This window comes from Thamnophis elegans, chromosome 2, assembly GCF_009769535.1.
Source record: "Thamnophis elegans isolate rThaEle1 chromosome 2, rThaEle1.pri, whole genome shotgun sequence".
In the NCBI taxonomy this organism is placed as follows: domain Eukaryota; kingdom Metazoa; phylum Chordata; class Lepidosauria; order Squamata; family Colubridae; genus Thamnophis; species Thamnophis elegans.
In genome coordinates this window covers 169,771,852-169,792,839 of record NC_045542.1, presented here as the reverse complement: position 1 = coordinate 169,792,839, position 20,988 = coordinate 169,771,852, and the positions used below count along the sequence as shown (strand labels likewise).

General features: G+C 44.2%; 1 protein-coding gene across 1 annotated transcript in view; it reads left to right on the top strand.

Annotated features, from left to right (window-relative positions):
• The window catches only part of LOC116503347 (alpha-1-macroglobulin-like), a 63,817-nt gene that overhangs the window by 21,706 nt on the left and 21,123 nt on the right, over positions 1-20,988 (top strand). Inside the window, exons 9-15 of the mRNA XM_032209712.1 lie at positions 1,115-1,229; positions 2,754-2,863; positions 6,212-6,373; positions 13,481-13,705; positions 16,735-16,798; positions 18,157-18,302; positions 19,530-19,679. Of these exons, the coding sequence (XP_032065603.1) occupies positions 1,115-1,229; positions 2,754-2,863; positions 6,212-6,373; positions 13,481-13,705; positions 16,735-16,798; positions 18,157-18,302; positions 19,530-19,679 (972 nt within the window). The remainder of the gene's footprint in view (positions 1-1,114; positions 1,230-2,753; positions 2,864-6,211; positions 6,374-13,480; positions 13,706-16,734; positions 16,799-18,156; positions 18,303-19,529; positions 19,680-20,988) is intronic.

The window sequence follows — 20,988 nt, the reverse complement described above, 5'->3', positions numbered from 1 at the left end:
ACGTGGAAAAATTTGCTTAGATCCTATAAAGCACTTGGTGCAAACATGTCACTGAAAATTCACCTCTTACGCTCACATTTAGGCTATTTCCCTTTGAAATGTGGGGCAGTGAGTGAGGAGCATGAGGAGACATTCCACCAGGATATCACAGACGTGAAGGGAAGATATTGAGTGAAACGGAGTCCATCCATACTTCATCCCTCGGGAAATTTTGCTGGAATCTCCCCAGGGATCATCCTACTGCAGTTCACCAGAGAAAAGCCAAAAAACCCAGTTTAGATACTGAATAAAGATGGAATCTTTTAGTTTAATCTGATGTTAGAGCAACTTAGTTTCATTAAGGGCCACATCAGGGCTGTGTTTGACCTCGGTGGGTCAGGTGGATGTGGCCATGGTGGGCGTGGCCAGCTCAACATCACTCATATCACTGGCACCTGTGAGGGTGAGCGCGACCCGCCCCAGCTCCGGTTTTGCTTGCAGAGGCACTGCGGGCCAGTCCTTCGCTGTTTCCAAGGCAGCCCTGCAAGCCAGATCTAAGTACCTAGCAAGCCCTTGGGCCTTGATACTTGCAGTGTTCACTTGCAGTGTTCCAGAGGTCATGTGACCGCCTTTTGTAACCTTCTGACAAGCAAAGGTAATGCGAAGCCAGATCCACTTAGCAACCATGTTATGGACTTAAGAATTAACAAGCAGTGATCTACTTACCAATTATGACAAGAAAGGTTGTAAAATCGGGTAAAACTCATTTAACATATGTCTCACTAAGGAGAGTGAGATATTGAGCTAAATTATCGTCCTAAGTCGAAGAATGCTTGAGGTAAAAGTAATGGCCAAGGGAAGAACAAATCGGGGTTCAGACTACCTTTAAATTGCCTACTTAAAAAGCAGATGAGACCTAAGGAGTTTAGACAGGTGTTCAGAAGGGAAGTTCTGCTGAATCACTTTCCTACAGGGGTTCCACTTCCTTGGCTTGACTCTGCTGTCCATGAACCAGAGAGTGGATTTCCAACCCCCGTAGAAGGCATGAAAAAGTTGTGTTGCTGAAAAACAAGGAACGCAAGGTTATTTGAAGAGGAGTCACAGACTGCTGTTTCTTGGTTGTTGTGTCATGCAGGCAGATGGAAATGGCTGTTTCTCCAAGACGGTGAACATGGAGCCATTCCACCTGAGGTGGCGCGGCTTTTTGATGAACATCGCCGTAGAAGGCAAAGTCACAGAGAAAGGGACAGGTAACCTTCATGAAACAAAAGAGCACCAACGGGCTGACAGAATGGCCCAGAACCAGACCTAAAGCTCCCGTTTCCTACAAGGAAGGTTTGGGAGATAGCAAAAGCAATAGCATTTAGACTTACCATATATATATATATATATATATATATATATATATATATATATATATATATATATATATATATATATATATATATATATATATATATATATATATATATATATATATATACCATTTTACAGTGCTTGGTGGCGTAGTGGTTAGAATGTAGTACTGCAGGCTACTTCTGCTGAATGCCGGCAGCCTGCAATTTCCCAGTTTGAATCTCGCCAGGCTCAAGGTTGACTCAGCCATCTATCCTTCCGAGGTGGGTACAATGAGGACCCAGATTATTGGGGGCAAGAGGCTGACTGTAAAACCACTTAGAGAGAGCTATAAAACACTGTGAAGTGGTATATAGTCTAAGGGCTATGGCTGTTGCAGCCCTCTCTAAGCGGTTTTCAGAGTCAGCCTGTTGTCCCCAACAATATGGGTCCTCATTTTACCCACCTCGGAAGGATAGATGGCTGAATCAACCTTGATAGAAAAAAACACCCTGTGTCTAAGTCTAAGAGAGTATCTGAGTTAACAATGAGAAAACTGTTCTCTGTTCCAACACCCATTTCACAGAACAGGAAGTGATGAGATTTTGCGGGGGAGGGGGGGAAATAAGCTGGTTGCAAGCAGTCTGAGACATACGAATCAAATTTGATATCCCGTAAAGAGCATGTTGGTTCAGTGGTTAAGAGTCTGGGCTTATCAGCTGGAAAACTGGCAGCTCAGGTTCGAGTCCCGAGCATTGCAGGATTGGGTGAGCTCCCGTCCTCGCCCCAGCTCCTGCCAAGCTAGCAGTTTGAAAGCATGCCAATGTAGGTAGAAAAACAGATCTCCCTTCAGCAGGAAAAGTTACCACATTCCACACTTTTGTGCTGGCCAAATGATGATGGATGTGTCTCTCAGACAACAGATTCCCTGGGCTGTGCATTTCCCCTTTGAGCCAGTCACAATGGGGGGAAACATTTAAAGGGCTACCAATTGCCAAATTCAATCCAACAGAGGGAATTAGTATATCAGAAATCCATAAGGTGCTTTTTCAAGAGGCAACTGGAGTTTCTTGTTTTTCTTTGAAAACATTTCCTTTCTCATCCAAGAAGCTTCTTCCATTCTTTGAAGGACTTTCTTGGCTTGAAAAGCGAAATGTCTTCAAAGAAAAACCAGAAAGTCCAGTTGCCTCTTGAAAAAAAAATCATCTTTGGGACAACCATAACCTGGATGACTGAGAATCTCCATAGACATGTCAGAGAAATCTGCACAAGGGAGGACCCTGAGATCAACTATTCAAATCTCCAAAGCAGAAATCCATAAACGCAGGGTGAATGTCCATCAAAAGAGTCAGGCTTCCTGGCACTCCAGAGACAAGGAGTTTCTGGGAAATTGGAGAGGAAGGGAAAAGCCTTTTGCAGATGACATTTCTCTTCAACAGGAGTGGAGATGAACGCTACAGAATACATTGGGATCACGTCCACGTTGAGCAAAATTATCTTTGAAAACCGAGACCGTTACTATAGACTCGGCATTCCCTATGTCGTGAAGGTAAGATGGGAGCTGTGGTTTTTCTGCATAACTGGATTTAAGCCATATCAGCCCAGCCGGCCCCTCCAGTCTGCTCCAATGCCATTTCTTCACCCTAACAGCAGCTGCCCAGCTGCCCTGAGCTAGAATGATCAAAAGCAGAGTAAAAGCATTAAGGAATAAGAATAACAGACTTGGAAGGGACCTGGGAGGTCTTGTAATTCAGGAATCCCCCCGTCCTCTGGTCCATGGACCAGTACCGGGCCACAGTATGCCAGAAACAGGGCCGGACAAACAAGCGAAGCCCCATCTGTGGGAGGCAGGCAGCATGTGAAACCACACCCACTTTGGTCCATGGAAAAGCCTATTTCCTTGGAATGGGGCTCTGGTGCCCAAAAGGCCTTAAGCAGAAGATCTTATACCATTTCAATCAAAGGAGGGAGGGAGGAGGGATAAAAGACCTCAGCTCCAGGATGATGGGATTATCCTTCAGGGCAAAGCCATTCAGCCACAAACAAAGCCCCATCATTGTATCAGCCCAAAGTGTCGATCAAACTTTACCTATGATCCCACATGGCCACATGGGAGTCTACAACCAATCAGAATACAGGCCCTTCCCCAGTGTGAGATCCTGCTGGTTTAACAACCGGTTTGGTGATCGTGTGCTCTGCGCATGCCTGTGCCTGATGTGCAGGCAAAACTTACCTTTCACATTACTTCTGGGGAGTAACACAATTGAGGCGCAGCAATCCGCTCTGCCATGCAAATCAGCTAAGAGGATATAGGTAAGTAAAGCGCAGGGGTCCGTGGGCCCAGGCCCACCTGATCAGTGGACCGAACCGGTTCGCTCCCCTGCTGGTTCGCCCAAACGGGTCCAAACGGGTCCTTGCCACAAGAACAGGAAACTCAAATCCAAAGCCCAAGAGAGGGTATAAATCTTTCTCTTTCACTCACCCATGTGCTCATTTGCTCAGGACCCAAAAACCCATGTGGTCCTGTCCACCATTAAACCATCTTTCCAAGCAGCCTCCGTGTTTCCAGCGTCTTTCTCCGTGATCAGATCAATTCCTAATCTTGGGCGAGAAAAAGCATTCAACCCACACTTTTATGGCCCAAAGGAGGGATTATAGAAAGTTTGCACCCACCCTTCTCCTAGAAGAATGAAATATTCTGGGAAATATTAAAAAGGCAGAATATTATATTTTCCCTGTTTCAGACATAAAGAGTGAGTGTTTTAGAGTTTTATTTCATTTGTATGCTGCCCTTTTCCCTAAAGGGACTCAGGGCGGCTCACAACTCAAACAAGGGAAGGGGGATACAGACCATTGACAACAACACAAAACAATACATAATTAAAAACGCAACAATCATACCATTCAGATAGGGGCAACGATTCTTTAGCCCCAGGCCTGTCGGAACAGCCAGGTTTTAAGGGCTATGCGGAAGGCCTGGAGGGTGGTGAGGGTGCGAATCTCCACGGGGAGTTCGTTCCAGAGGGTCGGAGCAACCACAGAGAAGGCTCTCCTCCGGGTAGTCGCCAGTCGACACTGGCCGGCGGATGGAATTCAGAGGAGGCCTAGTCTGCGATCTAATCGGTCTGGTGGAGGTAATTGGCAGCAGGCGGTCTCTCAAGTACCCAGGTCCAATACCATGAAGGGCTTTATAAGTGACGACTAGCGCCTTAAAGAGTATTCGGAGACCAATAGGCAGCCAGTGCAGCTCGCGGAGGATAGGTGTTACATGGGTGAACCGAGGTGCACCCACAATCGCTCGCGCGGCTGCATTCTGGACAAGCTGAAGTCGCCAAATACTCTTCAAGGGCTGCCCCATGTAGAGCACGTTGCAGTAGTCCAGTCTGGAGGTCACAAGGGTGCGAGTGACTGTTGTGAGAGCCTCCCAGTTCAGGTAGGGACGCAACTGGTGCACCAGGCAAACCTGGGCAAATGCCCCCCTGGTCACAGCTGACAAGTGGTGTTCAAAAGTCAGCTGTGGGTCCAGGAGGACTCCCAAATTGCGGACCCTGTCTGAGGGGCGTACTGTTTGACCCCCCCAGCCTGAGAGATGGAACACTTGGCCAATTAGTAGGAGGGAAGCACAGCACCCACTCGGTCTTATCTGGATTGAGTACAAGCTTGTTAACCCCCATCCAGTCCCTAACAGCCTCGAGGCCCTGGCACATCACGTCCATCGCTTCATTGAGTTTGGCACGGGGAGGAGAGATACAGCTGCGTATCGTCCGCGTACTGGTGGTATTTTATCCCGTGCCGTTGAATGATCTCACCCAGCGGTTTCATGTAGATATTAAATAGGAGGGGGGACAGACCGAACCCTGCAGTACCCCACACATCAGGGGCCTAGGGGTCGATCTCTGCCCTCTGGCCAACACCGACTGCAACCTGTCCGAGAGGTAAGAGGAGAACCACCGTAGAACAGTGCCTCCCACCCCCACCTCCCGCAGTCGTCGCAGAAGGATACCATGGTCGATGGTATCGAAAGCCGCTGAGAGGTCAAGAAGCACTAGGACAGAGGCATGACCTCCATCCCTGGCTCTCCAGCGATCATCGATCAATGCGACCAAAGCGGTTTCTGTGCTGTAGCCAGGCCTAAATCCTGACTCAGAGCCTCAGCTCCCTGCCCCCCTCCAGGATTATTAAGCAGGGGTATTCATGGAAATAATAGTGGTGACCCTAAAAAGTCAAGATGGCAGCCACCACAAAGTCCCAATCATGCCTCAGTGCAATAGCAATAGAACTTAGGCTTATATACCACTTTGAAGTGCTTTACAGCCTTCTCTAAGGTTTACAGAGTCAGTATATTGCCATCTGGGTCCTCATTTTGCCCACTTTGGAAGGATGGAAAGCTGAGTCAACATCGAGCCACTCAGGACATCAAACTGCTGGTGGCGAGTAGTGAGTTAGCCAGCAGCTGAAGACCCAGATGGTTGGCGGCAAAATGCTGACATTGTATAATATCCAGAGAGTATGTAAAGCACCATGGGGCAGTATAGAAGTGCTATGGCTATCATCCCCTGCAGCTGCTCTGCTTTGAAACTCCCAAAGCCCTTTTTCCCTAATGAAGAGTCAGTTTATCAAACCAAGATGTAACACCCATCTCTCCGCGACTCCTTGTTTGGGTTTAGAAATAGTTCCCTTTCTTTCTCAGCCGCAGCCCCAAAAGCTACTCCCAGGCCCAAGTCTCTCCTGCTAGTCTCCGCTTTTTCACAGAGTTGTAGTGATGGGGAAAAATTAGGATGGCGTGGTGGGAAAGCTTGGCGTCCTGAAGGAAAAGCAGAATAGAAATTGCCTTGGTAAATTGTGAAATATTCAGGCCACAACCAGTTGGGTTCATGTAGCAGTTTTTCATGTGCAGGTGAAGCTGGTAGACATCAACGACGTACCAATCAACAATGGAACGGTGGAGATTTTTATACTGACAAATCACCAGTGGCTGAAGCAAGTGACGGACGCTCAGGGGAGAGCTGAATTCTCCATAGAAACCAATGATTTCACAAGCGGCGATTTTTATTTTACGGTTAGTCTTCTCGCTTTGCATCGACTGTATTTTATGACATTCCCACTTTATGGTTTGTTTCTGTTGCTCCCCCCAGGGATCAGATTTCAAAGTATTTCTAGCAGGACAAGCAGATTCTGTAACAGCTTTATTCCCTATGCCATCCATCCAGTAAACTGTGGGTATATATTATTTATGTTTATGTTTTGCTTTATTAATTAAACAAGAAACTCAGTCAACTGAACATTCAAAAATGCATCACAAATACCATTGACTGGTGCTAATGGTTGATACGGGTTGCTGCCAGCATCCTCGGTATCAACCAAGTATCTTCTTAAAATATAAGATGTTCCGAGTAGCGCAGTTTTTTGCAGTTCCACTGGTGTTATTGCAAGAAACTACAATTTGTTGATGTATCAAATTCTTGGTCATGGTACCAAGTGCCCCAATGACAATGGGTATCACTGTTACATGTTTCATTTTATTATTATTATGTGGTTAATCTTTGGTGAGATTCACAGCCTTTGGGGCTGGTTGGTAGCTCAACAGCTTGAGTAGTAACAAGGACTTAGGAGCTGTTAAGGTAATGTTGGAGAATATAAGTTGTGCCAAGTAGGGTAGTTTTTTGTAAAGTCTGAATGTTCAAGTAAGGTAAATTTAGAATTTCCAAATAGCGAGGTAGCCCTTTAGGTATTGCTCCAAGGGCTCCAATTACAATTGGGACAACACATGATTTCTTTTTCCACAGTCGCTCAACCTCAATTTGCAAATCCCAGTATTTTGTGATTTTTTTCTTGCTGTTTATCTTCAATTCAGGCATCACCAGGTATTGCAATGTCAATGAACTATACTTTTTTCTTTTCAATTATTGTTATGTCAGGTATGTTGTAGACTAAGTGCCTTTCAGTCTGGATTCTGAAGTCCCACAAGATCTTGACTTTCTCATTCTCTAAAACCTTCTCAACCTGATGTTCCCAGTGGTTTTTGCTGTACTGAAATCCAAACTTTTGGCACAATTTCCAGTGAATAATCTTAGCAACGCGGTCATGGCATTGTAGGTAGTCAGTTTGTGAAATTTTGCTGCAGCAGCTGATCAAGTTGTCGACTGTCTCATCTTTCTCATTACAGAGGAAACATTTGCTGTTGGTGGTAACATGTTGAATTTTTGCCTTCATGGAGTTTGTGGCTCAGGCTTGTTCTTGAGCTGCCAAAATAAAGCCTTCTGTTTCTTTTTTCAGTACTCCTGATCTTAACCAGTTCAAAATTAGTTTTTGGTTAGCTTTGCCTTCAATACCTTTCAAGTATTGGCCATGCATAGCTTTGCTTTTCCAATTTTCAGCTCACTTCTCAATTACTTCTTTCTTATATTCAGCTTTTAACTTAGTCGTCTTCAAAAGACCTCCTTTATTTACTTCCTTAATCATTGGTTCTTCACTTTTCTGGATGTAATCATTCAAGCTGTGTCTTTCTTCTTCCACAGTCTGTTTTACTTGTAGGAGTCCTCGACCACCCTCTGCTCTTGGTAGATACAATCGGTCAACATCACTTTTAGGGTGCAAAGCATGATTCATTGTCATAAGCTTCCTTGTTTTCTGTCCAAATTGTCCAACTCCAACTGGGTCCAGTCAAATATTCCTGCAGAGTATCGAATTACAGGTATAGCACAGGTATTTTGGGCTTTTATGATGTTTCCTCCACTCAGTTTGGACTTCAATATCTTGCTAATTCGTTGAATGTACTTGGCTGAGGTTAATTCCTTGACTTTATTATGCATCAAGTCAGGTTTTACTGCCTTTATCATTTCTTCATTCTCAAGTTCTATTCCATCATCTTCTAGGACTTTGTCTGCCTTGATTGCCATTGTTGCCCATTTGTCAATTCCAAACTGCATACCAATGTCTTGGCTAAATTCTTTTGTGCTTTCAATTAATAAATTTAGTTCAGCTTTTGTTTTACCAAACAGCTTCAAATAATCCATGTACACCAAGTATGAAATTTTCAGTCCTTTCTTTGCAAGTTCGTATCCACAGTTCACCTTCTTCAAAATGGTTGTCATTGGTAGCATTGAGAGTATAAAAAGTAGGGGTAAAAGGGAATCACCCTAGAAAATGCCTCGTTTAATTTCAACTTCACCCAGTTTTTCTCCATTAGCCATAAGCTTCATTTTCCAGAGGTTAATTGAAGTTTCCATGAATTTTTGTATGCTGCTGATGCCAAAGATTTTCAGGCATTTCTTGATCCAGCTGTGGGGAACTGAATCAAATGCTTTCTTATAGTCTATCCAACCTATGAACAGCTTGTTCGTCTTTTCTTTGAATTCGTTAGGATTAGCTTGTCAATCAGCAGTTGGTCCTTTGTTCCTCTTGAATTTTTGCAGCATCCTTTCTGTTCTACAGGAAGCAAGTCATATCTTTCCTAGTGTCTGTAAATTTGGTTTGCAATGATACCAGTAAGGAGCTTGTATGTTGTTGGCAAACAGGTGATTGGCCTATAGTTTCCAGGGTTCTTTCCTTTTTCTTTATCTTTTTTGGATCAAAAATGTCCTTCCAGTTGTCATCCATTCATCATTTTCAGGTGTTTTTAAGATCTGGTTCATTTGGGCTGCCAATCTTACGTGCATATTTGTAAGTGTCTTTAGCCAGAAACCATGTAGCTCATCTTGTCCAGGTGCACTCCAATTCTTCACTTTTCTTGACTGCCTTTGCACCATTTCTTTTGTTATTTTCACATCTTCCATTTTATGCACTTTAATAGAATCCTCAACCTGCTTGATCCATTTTGCATTTCTGTTGTGCTTCTTGTTGTTTTCCCACAAATTCTTCCAGAATTTCAGAGCTTTCTCTTTATCAAGCTTTTTATTTGTTGTTATTCCATCTCCATTTTCTAAGCTCTTATAAAACTGGTGGTGATATGCTCTGAACTGTGAGTTTTCTTTGAACTGAGTTACTCGAATTTCATACCGTTTAATATTTTCAGCAATGGCAACAACCCTCTGCTTCAGCTCTTCAATTACTACTGCAATCTCCTATTCTCCAAATCGTATCTTGCTTCCAGGCTGCTTTTGACCTGCTTGTTTATTTATTATTCTTCACAACAACAGATTGTATCACAGCGGCCAGCTGTTTCGCTGGATTTGGCATTGATTACTAGTCGGGCCCCACCCAGGGGCCTAGGACGTCGTAATGTATTTTCGTAATATGCATGCAGATCCAAGCAGTGCAGCTTTTTGCATTTGACTGATGGTGATTTTGTCAATTTTTAACTGTTTTAAATGTAATTCCAGTGCTTTTGGAATAGCACCCAGTGTGTCAATTACCACTGGAATTACCACTGCTGTTTGTGCCATAATCGTTGAATTTCGATTTTTAAGTCCTGGTATTTTGCAATTTTTTCATATTCCTTCTCGTCGACCCTGCTATCACCTGGTATTGCGATGTCTATGATTGTGACCTTATTTTTCTCAACCAGTGTGATGTTTGGTGTATTATGCGCCAGTATTTTGTCCGTTTGTATGTTAAAATCCCACAAGATCTTGACCATCTGATTTTCGGTGACTTTTTCAGGCTTATGTTCCCACCAGTTTGTTGCTGTTTTAATATTATAATTTTTGCACAAATTCCAATGGATCATTTGTGCTACTGAATTGTGCCACAATTTATAATCAGTCTACGTGATTTTTTTACAGCAGCTGAGTATGTGATCAACAGTTTCATCAGCTTCTTTGCAAAGTCTGCATTTGGCATCATCAGAGGATTTTTCGATTCTGGCTTTAATGGCATTTGTGCGGATAGCTTGTTCTTGCACAGCCAGGATTAGTGACTCTGTTTCTTTCTTTAATGTACCTGCTGTTAACCATAACCAAGGTTTTTCACTGTCCACTTTATCTTTTATTTTTTCCAGAAATTGGCCATGCAATGCTTTGTTCTGCCAACTCTCCATTCTTGATTTTATCACAACTTTTCTGTATTCTTGTTTCGTCTGTTGGATCTTCAATAGATTTTTGTTCTTTACTTCGATTAATAGATGTTCTTGACTTTTTTTTAAATAATCAGCCAATGCATGTTTTTCTTCTTCAACTGTTTGTTTCACTTGTAATAATCCTCTGCCACCTGATTTTCGGGGCAGGTAAAGTCTATCAGTGTCACCACGTGGATGTAAACTGTAGTGCATTGTCATTAGTTTCCTGTTTTTTCGGTCCAAAATGTCCAAATCAGCTTGTGTACAGTTAACTATACCAGCTCTGTATCTTATAACTGGTATTGCCCAGGTATTTATGGCCTTGATTGTATTTCCACCATTCAGTTTAGATTTCAAAATTTTCCTAATTCTGTTGGTGTACCCTCCCCTGACAATAGTTTTTACTTCTCCATGCTTGATGTTATCCAACTGCAGAATGCCTAAATATTTGTAGGCTTCATTTTCGTTGCATTTAATTAGTTGGCCATTGGGCATTTCAATTCCCTCTCATGTAGTGATTTTGCCCCTTTTTATGGATACAGTGGCACATTTTTCCATGCCAAACTGCATTGAAATATCGGTGCTGAATACTTGGACTGTGTTTGTCAGTGATTGGATTTCTATTTCTGACTTTCCATAGAGTTTCAAATTATCCATATATAATAAATGCGAACTTTTTCAGCTTCTTTGGCTGTTTGGTAGCCTAATTTCATTTTTTTAAAGCTTACTGATAGTGGGATCATCACGATGATGAAGAGAGTTGAGAGGCCTCTAAAATCCCCAAGTACTTGTAGCCTTCTTCTGGTTTTACTGCCTTTATCATTTCTTCATTCTCAAGTTGTATTCCATCAACTTCTACGACCTTGCCTGCTTTGGATGCCATTGTTGCACGTTTGTCAATTCCAAACTGCATACCAATGTCTTGGCTAAATTCTTTTGTGCTTTCAATTAATAAATTTAGTTCAGCTTTTGTTTTACCAAACAGCTTCAGATCATCCATGTACACCAAGTGTGAAATTTTCAGTCCTTTCTTTGCAAGTTCGTATCCACAGTTCACCTTCTTTAAAATGATTGTCAGTGGCAGCATTCAGAGTATAAAAAGTAGGGGTGAAAGGGAATCACCCTGGAAAATGCCTCGTTTAATAGCAATAGCAATAGCAATAGCAGTAGACTTATATACCGCTTCATAGGCCTTTCAGGCCTCTCTAAGCGGTTTACAGAGAGTCAGCATATTGCCCCCAACAATCTGGGTCCTCATTTTACCCACCTCGGAAGGATGGAAGGCTGAGTCAACCCTGAGCCGGTGAGATTTGAACCGCTGACCTGCTGATCTAGCAGTAGCCTGCAGTGCTGCATTTAACCACTGCGCCACCTTGGCTCTAATTTCAACTTCACCCAGTTCTTCTTCATTAGCCATAAGCTTCATTTTCCAGAGGTTGATTGAAGTTTCCACGAATTTTTGTATGTTGCTGCTGATGCCCAAGATTTTCAGGCATTTTTTGATCCAGCTGTGGGGAACTGAATCAATTATTGTTGTTGTTGTTGTTGTTATTATTATTTTATTTACTTATATTTTAGTTATGTTTATGCAGTGTATTTTGGAGATGATGACCCTTTGAGAGCTATATGCAAAGAAATTTCATTTTAATATGTGCCGATTAGTATAGATTTAAAGTGACAATAAAGATAAAATTATTCTGGTTAGTTAGTTAAAAGTACTTAGGGATCCTTCCTTTTTTCACACCTTCCAGGTGTCAGGACTATTCCATTCCACTGGGATAGGGGGAATGTTCCCCTCTGGCCAGCCTGGCCCATTGACTGTAGGGAGGAGAATTACAATTTGATGGTCCAGTACTCAAACATCAATCAGGGATGTCTGTAGAGGGGTGAAAAAAGCCACGAGGGAAGCCACTACTATGCAAAGCCATACCTATTTCTACATATGATGAAATTTACATGTGAGAAAATCAGCCTGCTGACTGCAACCAAGTCAACCAGCCCAATCTTTTGGGGTTGTGTGTGTGACAGGGTAAAACAAATGGAGTGTGGCTTCCAGAGCACAGTCACAAACCCCCTCTTGACTTTTGGTTGCCTCTCTATCTCTCTCTTTTTCTATATCTCTCTCATATCATATGATATCACATTACATCTATCTATCTATCTATCTATCTATCTATCTATCTATCATCTATCCAAAAGTGGGGTTCAAAAATTGTTACTACAGGTTCTGTGGGCGTGGCTTGGTGGGCGTGACATGGCTTGGTGGGCATGGTTTGGTGGGCATGGCAGGGGAAGATTACTGCAAAATCCCCATTTCCTCCTGATCATCTGGGACTCGGGAGGCAGAGAATAGATGGGGATGGAGCTAGTCAGAGGTGTTCTTTACCGATTCTCTGAACTACTCAAAAGTTCCATTATCGGTTCTCCAGAACTTGTCAGAACCTGCTGAATACCACCTGTGTATGTGTGTGTGTGTGTGTCCGTCCGTCCGTCCGTCCATCCATCCATCCATCCATCCATCCATCCATCCATCCATCTATCTATCTATCTATCTATCTATCTATCTATCTATCATCTCTATCTATTCCTTTCTCTCTATCTAGCCATCTTTCTATATCTTCTCTCTCCCCCCTCTCTTTCTCTCTCTTCCATCCATCCGTTATCTATCTATTTCTATATCTACTGAATATCTACTTTATAAATATATCTATTGTCTATCTCTAAGTGGTGGGTTGCAGGCAGTATGCCCCGGTACATGCGTACCGGAGCTTGCCCAGAGCACTAGGTACCATTATAATATGGTACTCTGGAGGGCCCGCCCGCCCTCGCTCCTTACCTGTGCTGTAAGCTTTTGGCACTTCCGCGCACGTGCATGGCACTTACAGCCCCTACGTGACGCTCCGCCGAGCAGCTGGAGCATTGCGGAGGCTTGCAGAACCATCGCAGGTGGGTATGATGGAAGCACGTGCTGCACGCATGTGCATTCGTGCCATGCATTTCCATGTGGGTGACGCCGGGCCCATTCCAACCCTACCGGTTGGAAAGGGAACCGGAATCTGGAATCCACCACTGATCTCTATCATCTATCATCCACCTCTCTCGCCCTTGTCAGCGAAATGTTCTCAGCCAGTTTCCCACCTATTTTCTCTAAATCTGTGCTTTTCCTCTCAGGCTTCATATCAAGAGAAACCTTGGTGTAATAGTGAGCACTGGATTACACCCAGTCACGGTAGAGCAAGTCACACAGTGTACATACTTTATTCTCCAAGCAAAAGTTACCTAAATATCAAGCCTGCCTCAAAGACGCTCCGCTGCCGCCACTTGGAGCACATTCGGGTGCAATACAGCCTTAACCTAGGTGATGAGAAGGAGGATGAGATTGTCTTCTATTACATGGTGAGTCTTCAGGCCAAGGCTGCATTTACAAGGCATGTTTGCTTCGCTTTGTTAAACAGCTATCAATCAATCAATCAATCAGAATAGAGATGGAAGGGACTTTGGAGGTCTTCTAATCCAACCCCCTGCTCAAACAGCAGATCCTATACCATTTCAGACAAGTGACTGTCCAGTCTCTTCTTAAAACCTCCAGTGATGAAGCACCCAGAACCTCCGAAGGCAAAGCTGTTCCACTGGTTAATTGTCCTCACTGTTAGGAAGTTACTCCTTAATTCCAGGTTGCTTTTCTCCTAAATTAATTTCAATCCATTGTTTCTGGTCCTGCCTTCTGGTGCTTTGGAAAATAAATTGAACCCCCCTTCTCTTTGCGGCAGCCTCTCAAATACTGGAAGACTGCTATCATGTCCAGGGTGACCAGACGTCCCGCATTTGGCGGGACAGGCATGCTTTCTCATCATTTTTCCCGCGTCCCGGGCCATTCCCAAAAGATCCCGCTTTATTTTGGCGCCTTCTTCGATGGCTTACTCCCCTGCCCTGACGCATCCAGTGTGTCTTCAACAGCAAGCGGGTTGCCCCGCCCAGCTCGCTGCCGCTGCCCCTCCCTGCCCAGGTCATCCCAAACGTGAATGACCCGGAGCTCCCCGCTCCTAGCTGCATGGCACACACCCACGGGCATTCAAGGAATCCGGCTGGATTCCTTGAATCCCCGCGCGTGTGCGCAACGCAGCTAGGCAGGGGGGGGAACTTCGCTTGAGATGAGCAGGCTATGCCCTCCATAGCCTGGTCATCCCAAGCAGAGCCCACCTAGCTGCGTTGCCCACACGCATGGGGATTCAAGGAATCCAGCTGGATACCTTGAATCCCCATGGGTGTGGGCAACGCAGCTAGGCAGGGGGGGAGCTTCGCTTGAGATGACCAGGCTATGCCCTCCATAGCCTGGTTATCCCAAGCAGAGCCTGCCTAGCTGCGTTGCCCACACGGGCAGGGATTCAAAAAATCCAGCCGGATACCTTGAATCCCCGCGCGTGTGGGCAACACAGCTAGGCGGGGGGGGGGGGAGCTTCGCTTGGGATGACCAGGCTATGGAGGGCATAGCCTGGTCATCTCAAGCAAAGCTACCCCCCACCTAGCTGCGTTGCCCACATGCGCAGGGATTCAAGGAATCCAGCCGGATACCTTGAATCCCTGCCTGTGTGCACAACGCAGCTAGGTAGGGGGGGAACTCCCCTTGGGATGCCGGGTCATGCTGTTGAAGACGTGCTGGACGCGGCAGGGCAGGGGCCCGTGGCCGGGAGCAGAGCCAGCCACTGCTGCAGGGATCGGGTGCCGCAGCAGCAGTTCCCAGTTGGGACTGGGCGCCCTTAACATAGCAACCCTGCATTGCTGATAATCTTGAGGCTCCAGGCGAAAGGGCCGAACGCGGAGAAAAGGAAGGTGCGTCGGGCATCCAGATCGCAGCGAGGAGAAGGAGGAGGAAGGTATTTATTATACTTGTATTTATTATACTGTGGATTTGGTCTGCATCAACCTGCCACCTCCCCTCACCAGGCAAATCGCGGTGAAAACTCTGGGTGAGTCTCCGCGGAGAGCTTGGCGGGCAGCTGGCTGGCCTTCTAAGAGGTGGGGGGAGGAGCGGCAGCTCCTTGAAATGGAAAAAGGCCTGCTTCCCCCCCACCCCAATGAGATGCCTTCCACGATAATAGGAGAGGAGAGCCTGGAGACAGCAATCACAAGGCAGAAAGTAGCTAAGAGAATGGGGTGTGGGTTGGGAGAAGGCATGGGACGGGCTCCCAGCAGCGGCTGCTCAGATTTGCCATTTGAGAGAGAGAGAGAGAGAGGGAGGGAGGGAGGGGGAGAACGCGAGTGTGTGTATCCCTCCTTCCTTCAGCCCAACACTCTCGCTGGCATTCTGGCCAGACGAGAGGGACTGCAGAGGGTCTAGGGCAGCGAGTCATTCAATGGGAAACTTGCCTCTTGGAAGGAATGACCCGGCTTGGCTCCCGCTTCGTCTCTCCTGCCTCTTCGCTTCTCCGTTCGATCGTTGAAAGCGGGAGCCAACCAATGGTATTCTATTTTCTTCACTACCGGTTCAGTAGCAGGAGCGCACACATTCTCAAACATTTCTGGCTTTGTTGACTGGTGGGAGGCAGAGGTGGGTTCCAACCGGTTTGGACCGGTTCGGACGAGTAGGTAGTAACTTGACTGGCCATGCTCCCGAACTGGTTCTACCTGCTCGTTCAGGCAGATAGGCAGGAAAAATGCTTTTAAAAGCAGGGAAAAGGTTTCCGACAATTGTGCGGCTCACAGCTGAGCCATGCTATCCTAGGAAGCTTTTATTTTACTACTGGTTTGCAGAACCAACGACAATCGTCCCTTCCAGTTTGGCCAAACTGGGAGGATTTCACCCCTGGTCCTCCCTAAAGGTGGAGAAATCCCAAACACAGGCTGAGGCAGATATTTACACATTTCTTTGCTTCTGCTTGGTGACATAAGAGGAAGCTTGCATGCAACAGATGATATAGAAATACAGAAATTATAAAAATAGTCAAGCACGCCTTCCGTGCTTTTGGTCACAAGCCTAATCCACAGGCTAGTCTTTTCCTTTGGGATTTTCCATGGCCACGAAGGCCTGCATAGGCCTGGATTTTAGCCTTGTCATTTCAACATATGTTCCCTTCAGGCAATCATCAAATTCACCAGATTCCTGATCAACACCATGGGTGAATTATTATTCTATTCTTTTAATCAAAAGATTAAGCTAGACAATTGCAGCTCCGCAATCCTAGGGGGCCGCATATCTAGCATGACAGCCAGTGGTTAGAGTTGAAAATCAATCAATCAATCAATCAATCAATCAATCAATCAATATCTATCTATCTATCTATCTATCTATCTATCTATCTATCTATCTATCTATCTATCTACCTACCTACCTACCTACCTACCTACCTACCTACCTACCAATCAACCAATCAATTGATTTCTCCAAGCCCTTGCATATCTAACAGGAGTTTTGTCTTTCCATGCAGATGAAGTCTAATGAGAACATCGTAGGAACAGGGAGACACAGGCAACGAGTGGAACAGGGAAAAGGTAAATGTTCTCCCTCCAAATGACCCTCCCTCCTCCTGCTTGACAAAAAGCTTCCCAGAGGTTCCCAGGGTGTCTCCATCTATAGAGCTCCAGTCAGTGGTAGGATTCAACCCATTTAACAACCGGTTCGCTCAAACCGGTCTGAATCAGCTGAATCCCACCCGGGGCTCCAGTTCTCTCTTGCTGAATGCTGGGTGCCTCTTTCATGTCTGACAAACCTCTCATCCTTTTCCCACTCACAGCTGGGTTCACTATATCTGATTTCACACTGGCAGGGCAAGGGAGGTGGGCACACATAGCCAGCCCTGCCATTGGGCAGAAGAAAGGTATAGTCTCAAGCAGTAGAAACAGGTCATTTCCCTCAAATTTCCGCAGCCGCTTCCTTCGCTCTGAGTTTTTGCTGGGCATCGCAGTGATGCCTCTTTGCAACTACGGTAAAAGGCTGCCCAGATGCCTATGCTCCATTTCCTCTGGGACAGGCCCTTCTCAGAGATCCACAGAGGGAATTAGGGGCTCAGTCTCTTGTAGTCAGCAGGCTGGCACGCCGGATGTGACTTTGTTTTCAAGGACAACCAAAACATGCAATGAATGAAGGCTAGAGAATGGGATGCAGTTCCCAATCACCTGGTACCCAGAAGGCCCCAGGTTCAACCCAGAGTCAAGAAACCCTGGAGAGCCATGGGAAGGCACTACTAACAGCACTGACTCATGGGTCTTAGGCAGCATTTAGGGTTTTTAGGATGGCAAAGGGTTGAAGGACTCCATGGCATGTGCCATGGGGCCTGTTTTATGTCCATTGCCCTCCTGTGCAGTGGGAGATGTTACTGGAGGGAGATTCACCTGCTGCTTCATGGATCCCCAAAACAAGAAGGACCACCGACTTGATCATTGCCACCACAAACCTAACATTTATTGTGGAGGAGAAGACAAGCCCTCACAATTGAGAAGAAGACAGCAGCTGAATTCCTTCAGCTCCTGGTTCTCCATTGATCCATTTTTGACTCACATTTCCCAGCATGTTGTTGTCGTCCTGGTGAAGTCTGATGTATTCCAACTGGAACTAATTCTATCTATGCATCTGTCTGTCTGTCTGTCTGTCTGTCTGTCTGTCTGTCTGTCTATCCATCCATCCATCCATCCATCCATCCATCCATCCATCCATCTATCTATCTATCTATCTATCTCTATCTCTATCATCCATCCCTCTATCTCTATTCATCCATCCATCTCTGTTTATATCTGTCATCATATGTCTGTCTGTTCCTTTTTCTGTCTGTCTGTCTGTCTACCTATCTACCTACCTGATTAAATTTATATGTCTCTTTCAATCCCCTTCACCCGGGAATTTCATCCTTTAGAAACCAAAGGGGAGTTCGTTTTGACACACTGGATTTTTGTCGAAAATGCTGTCAACACCCAGTGGCTCATCTACACCATTTTGCCCAGCGGAGAACTCATTGCTGACTCGAGAGACTTCACCGTAGAAAAGTGCTTCCCTGATGGGGTAACGTTGTGTATTTTGTGTTGTACTGTTAAAGAAAGGCAGAATCTTAATGACCCAGAACAGGTCTTCTCTAAGCTGGTGCTCCTTCGCTTTATTGATGCTAATATCCACAAAGCCTTCTTTGCTCCTGATCCTTTGAGAAAAAAAAGCTCTTGAGTTACGCTTTTTCTATCTGCTGGCCCAGGCTGATGTAATCAGTTATATCCTAGCCAGACCTGTTCCCTTGACTACTGGTATCTCAGTGGGTCATAAATAAATTGCAATGGAAAGAAAACCCAAACATCTGCTAACCTTAAGCCTTTTTTAAAACAATTTTGATAGCCTTCATTACATTAATCCTATTCCCATAATTATAATAACATTGTACATAATACAATCATCTTTCAACTTCTGGTCCTTTCATCTACCTACTACCGGTAATTGTAACATATTGTATAGAAATATGCATGATTATCTTCCCTTCCTTTCTAATTTCTACCTCTATTCTATATCTTAATATCACAAACCTTATATTGGTAGATACTCTATTTCTATCCTTCATCTCTTGTCTGTTTTAATATCGCAATTAAAAAAATATTAATATCAATCAATATCTTTTCTTCATTGTTGGATGGGAGGATAAGCCTCAGATCAGGCAGGAGAGTTGTGACTTTCTGCGGTCTACAAGATGTCACTCCTTTCTTTGTCACCCCTCCAAAGTGACTTTAGCCCTTTAAGGGGCCCCCATAGCCCTTAAAACCTGGCTGTTCCGACAGGCCTGGGGCTAAAGATCCGCTGCCCCTATCTCGAATGGTATGATTGTTGTGCTTTTTAACTATGTATAGTTTTGTGTTCTTGTTAAACTGTTTGTATCCCCCCTTCCCTTTTTGAGTTGTGAGCCGCCCTGAGTCCCCTTAGGGAAAAGGGCGGCATATAAATGAAATAAAACTCAAACTCAAACTCAAACCCAATGAAGAGAGTTCAGCCTAGGGTAGTGGAGCCCCGGTACCTACAATTGTATCGCAACGACGTCAAACTGGAAGTCACCTTAAACCTATTTTTTGGGGGGGGGGTCAGCCAATAGTTCCATTGAGCCTGTCAAACTGTAGTTTGAGATTAGTCACAGAGGGCAATTCAAGGTTACAATATGCATGACAACAAGGATGACTTCATCCCATTCATTTCTCCTTCCATTCATTCCACACCGAGAGGAAGTGGCTTTTTCAAAGACCTGGTTTATGTTTACAGGCAAAACTGTGGTTCTCTGATCAAGAAGGTATGCCTGGAGGGGAAACCCAACTCCATATTTCACGCCTGTATGATTACATCTGTGCCATCCATGCCGTTGATGAGAATGTCTATCTCTTGAAACCTGACGCTGAGTTCTCCCCTGAGAAGGTGAGTTCTGACTGCATTTCATTTGGGGTCCAGATAGATCCTGCCTCCTGCTGGTTTCATCCCAAGATTTACTTGTCCATAGAGGTGTGCTTCAAATAGGATCACTTGCAGCCGTTTATTTACAATTTACAGCAGAAGATAGCGGTCACAACTAAATATAAGAAGCTGGGGGAGGACTCCAGGGTAGGAGAAGCAAAGGAAATTGTCCATAAATCAATTTTCGGGGAAGAAAATGTAGGAAAAATAGAAGGACAAAGCATGTGGACCGAGGGTAGCCCAATGTCACAGTCCAGAAATTTTGCCATAGGGATAGCAACCTATATAAAGAAAAAAATAAACTCCAAAGCAGTCTATTCTGATGAAGAAGGCAGGATACTAATGATTGAATTAGAGACAACAGAAAAATCAATATTATTAAGTAGTGAGATATGCACCAAATCAGAAACAAGAGGAATTCTACAGGAAATTACACAACAAAATAAATGAATTATAATATGAAAATATTTGCTTAATTGGAGATTATAATGCAATAGTGGATAAAAAGATGGACTATGAAAGTAAAAGAAATTATAAGACAAAAAATATGTTACCTAAATCCTTTTTTGAGATGGCAATGGAATATAAACTACATGATATTTGGAGAGAAAGACAGAAAACAAGAAAGCAATATACCTTTTATTCGAACCCCCACCAGTCCTTATCGAGAATTGACATGGCCTGGATATCATCTGGACTATGTAATCAATAAGAGGAAATCAAAATTGAAATAAATGAGTGGGCAGATCATAACCCAATAAAATTAAAATGGAAAGGCCAAAAAAGAAGAAAAAGATGGGTGAGGAACCTAAATATCGTAAATGAAATAGAATACACTCAAATGCTAGAGAAAGAATTAAAATTATTTTTTAGAATAAATAAAAAAGAAGACACCTCAATTTAAGATCTCTGGGATACCATGAAAGCATATATAAGAGGCCTCATGATCGTCTACATTGCGGGGAAAATCAGAAAACAAAAAGAGCAACAAGAATGTATGCAAAATAACTGAAGGAAGCCGAAGCTGAATTACAGAAAGACCCAAAGAATAAAATTAAAAAAGAAAAAAGAGAGATGATAAAACATAAAATTAACTAAATAACTCAAAAAGAATTAACACAGAAAATTAAAGCGGCCAAACAAAATTACTTTGAACAAGCCAACAAACCTGGATGACGGCTGGCATACAGATTGAAAAATGAAAGAGAAAAAAGAATAATATATCAATTAAAAGATGATGAGGGAAATATTCAACATAAATCGGAAGAAAAGA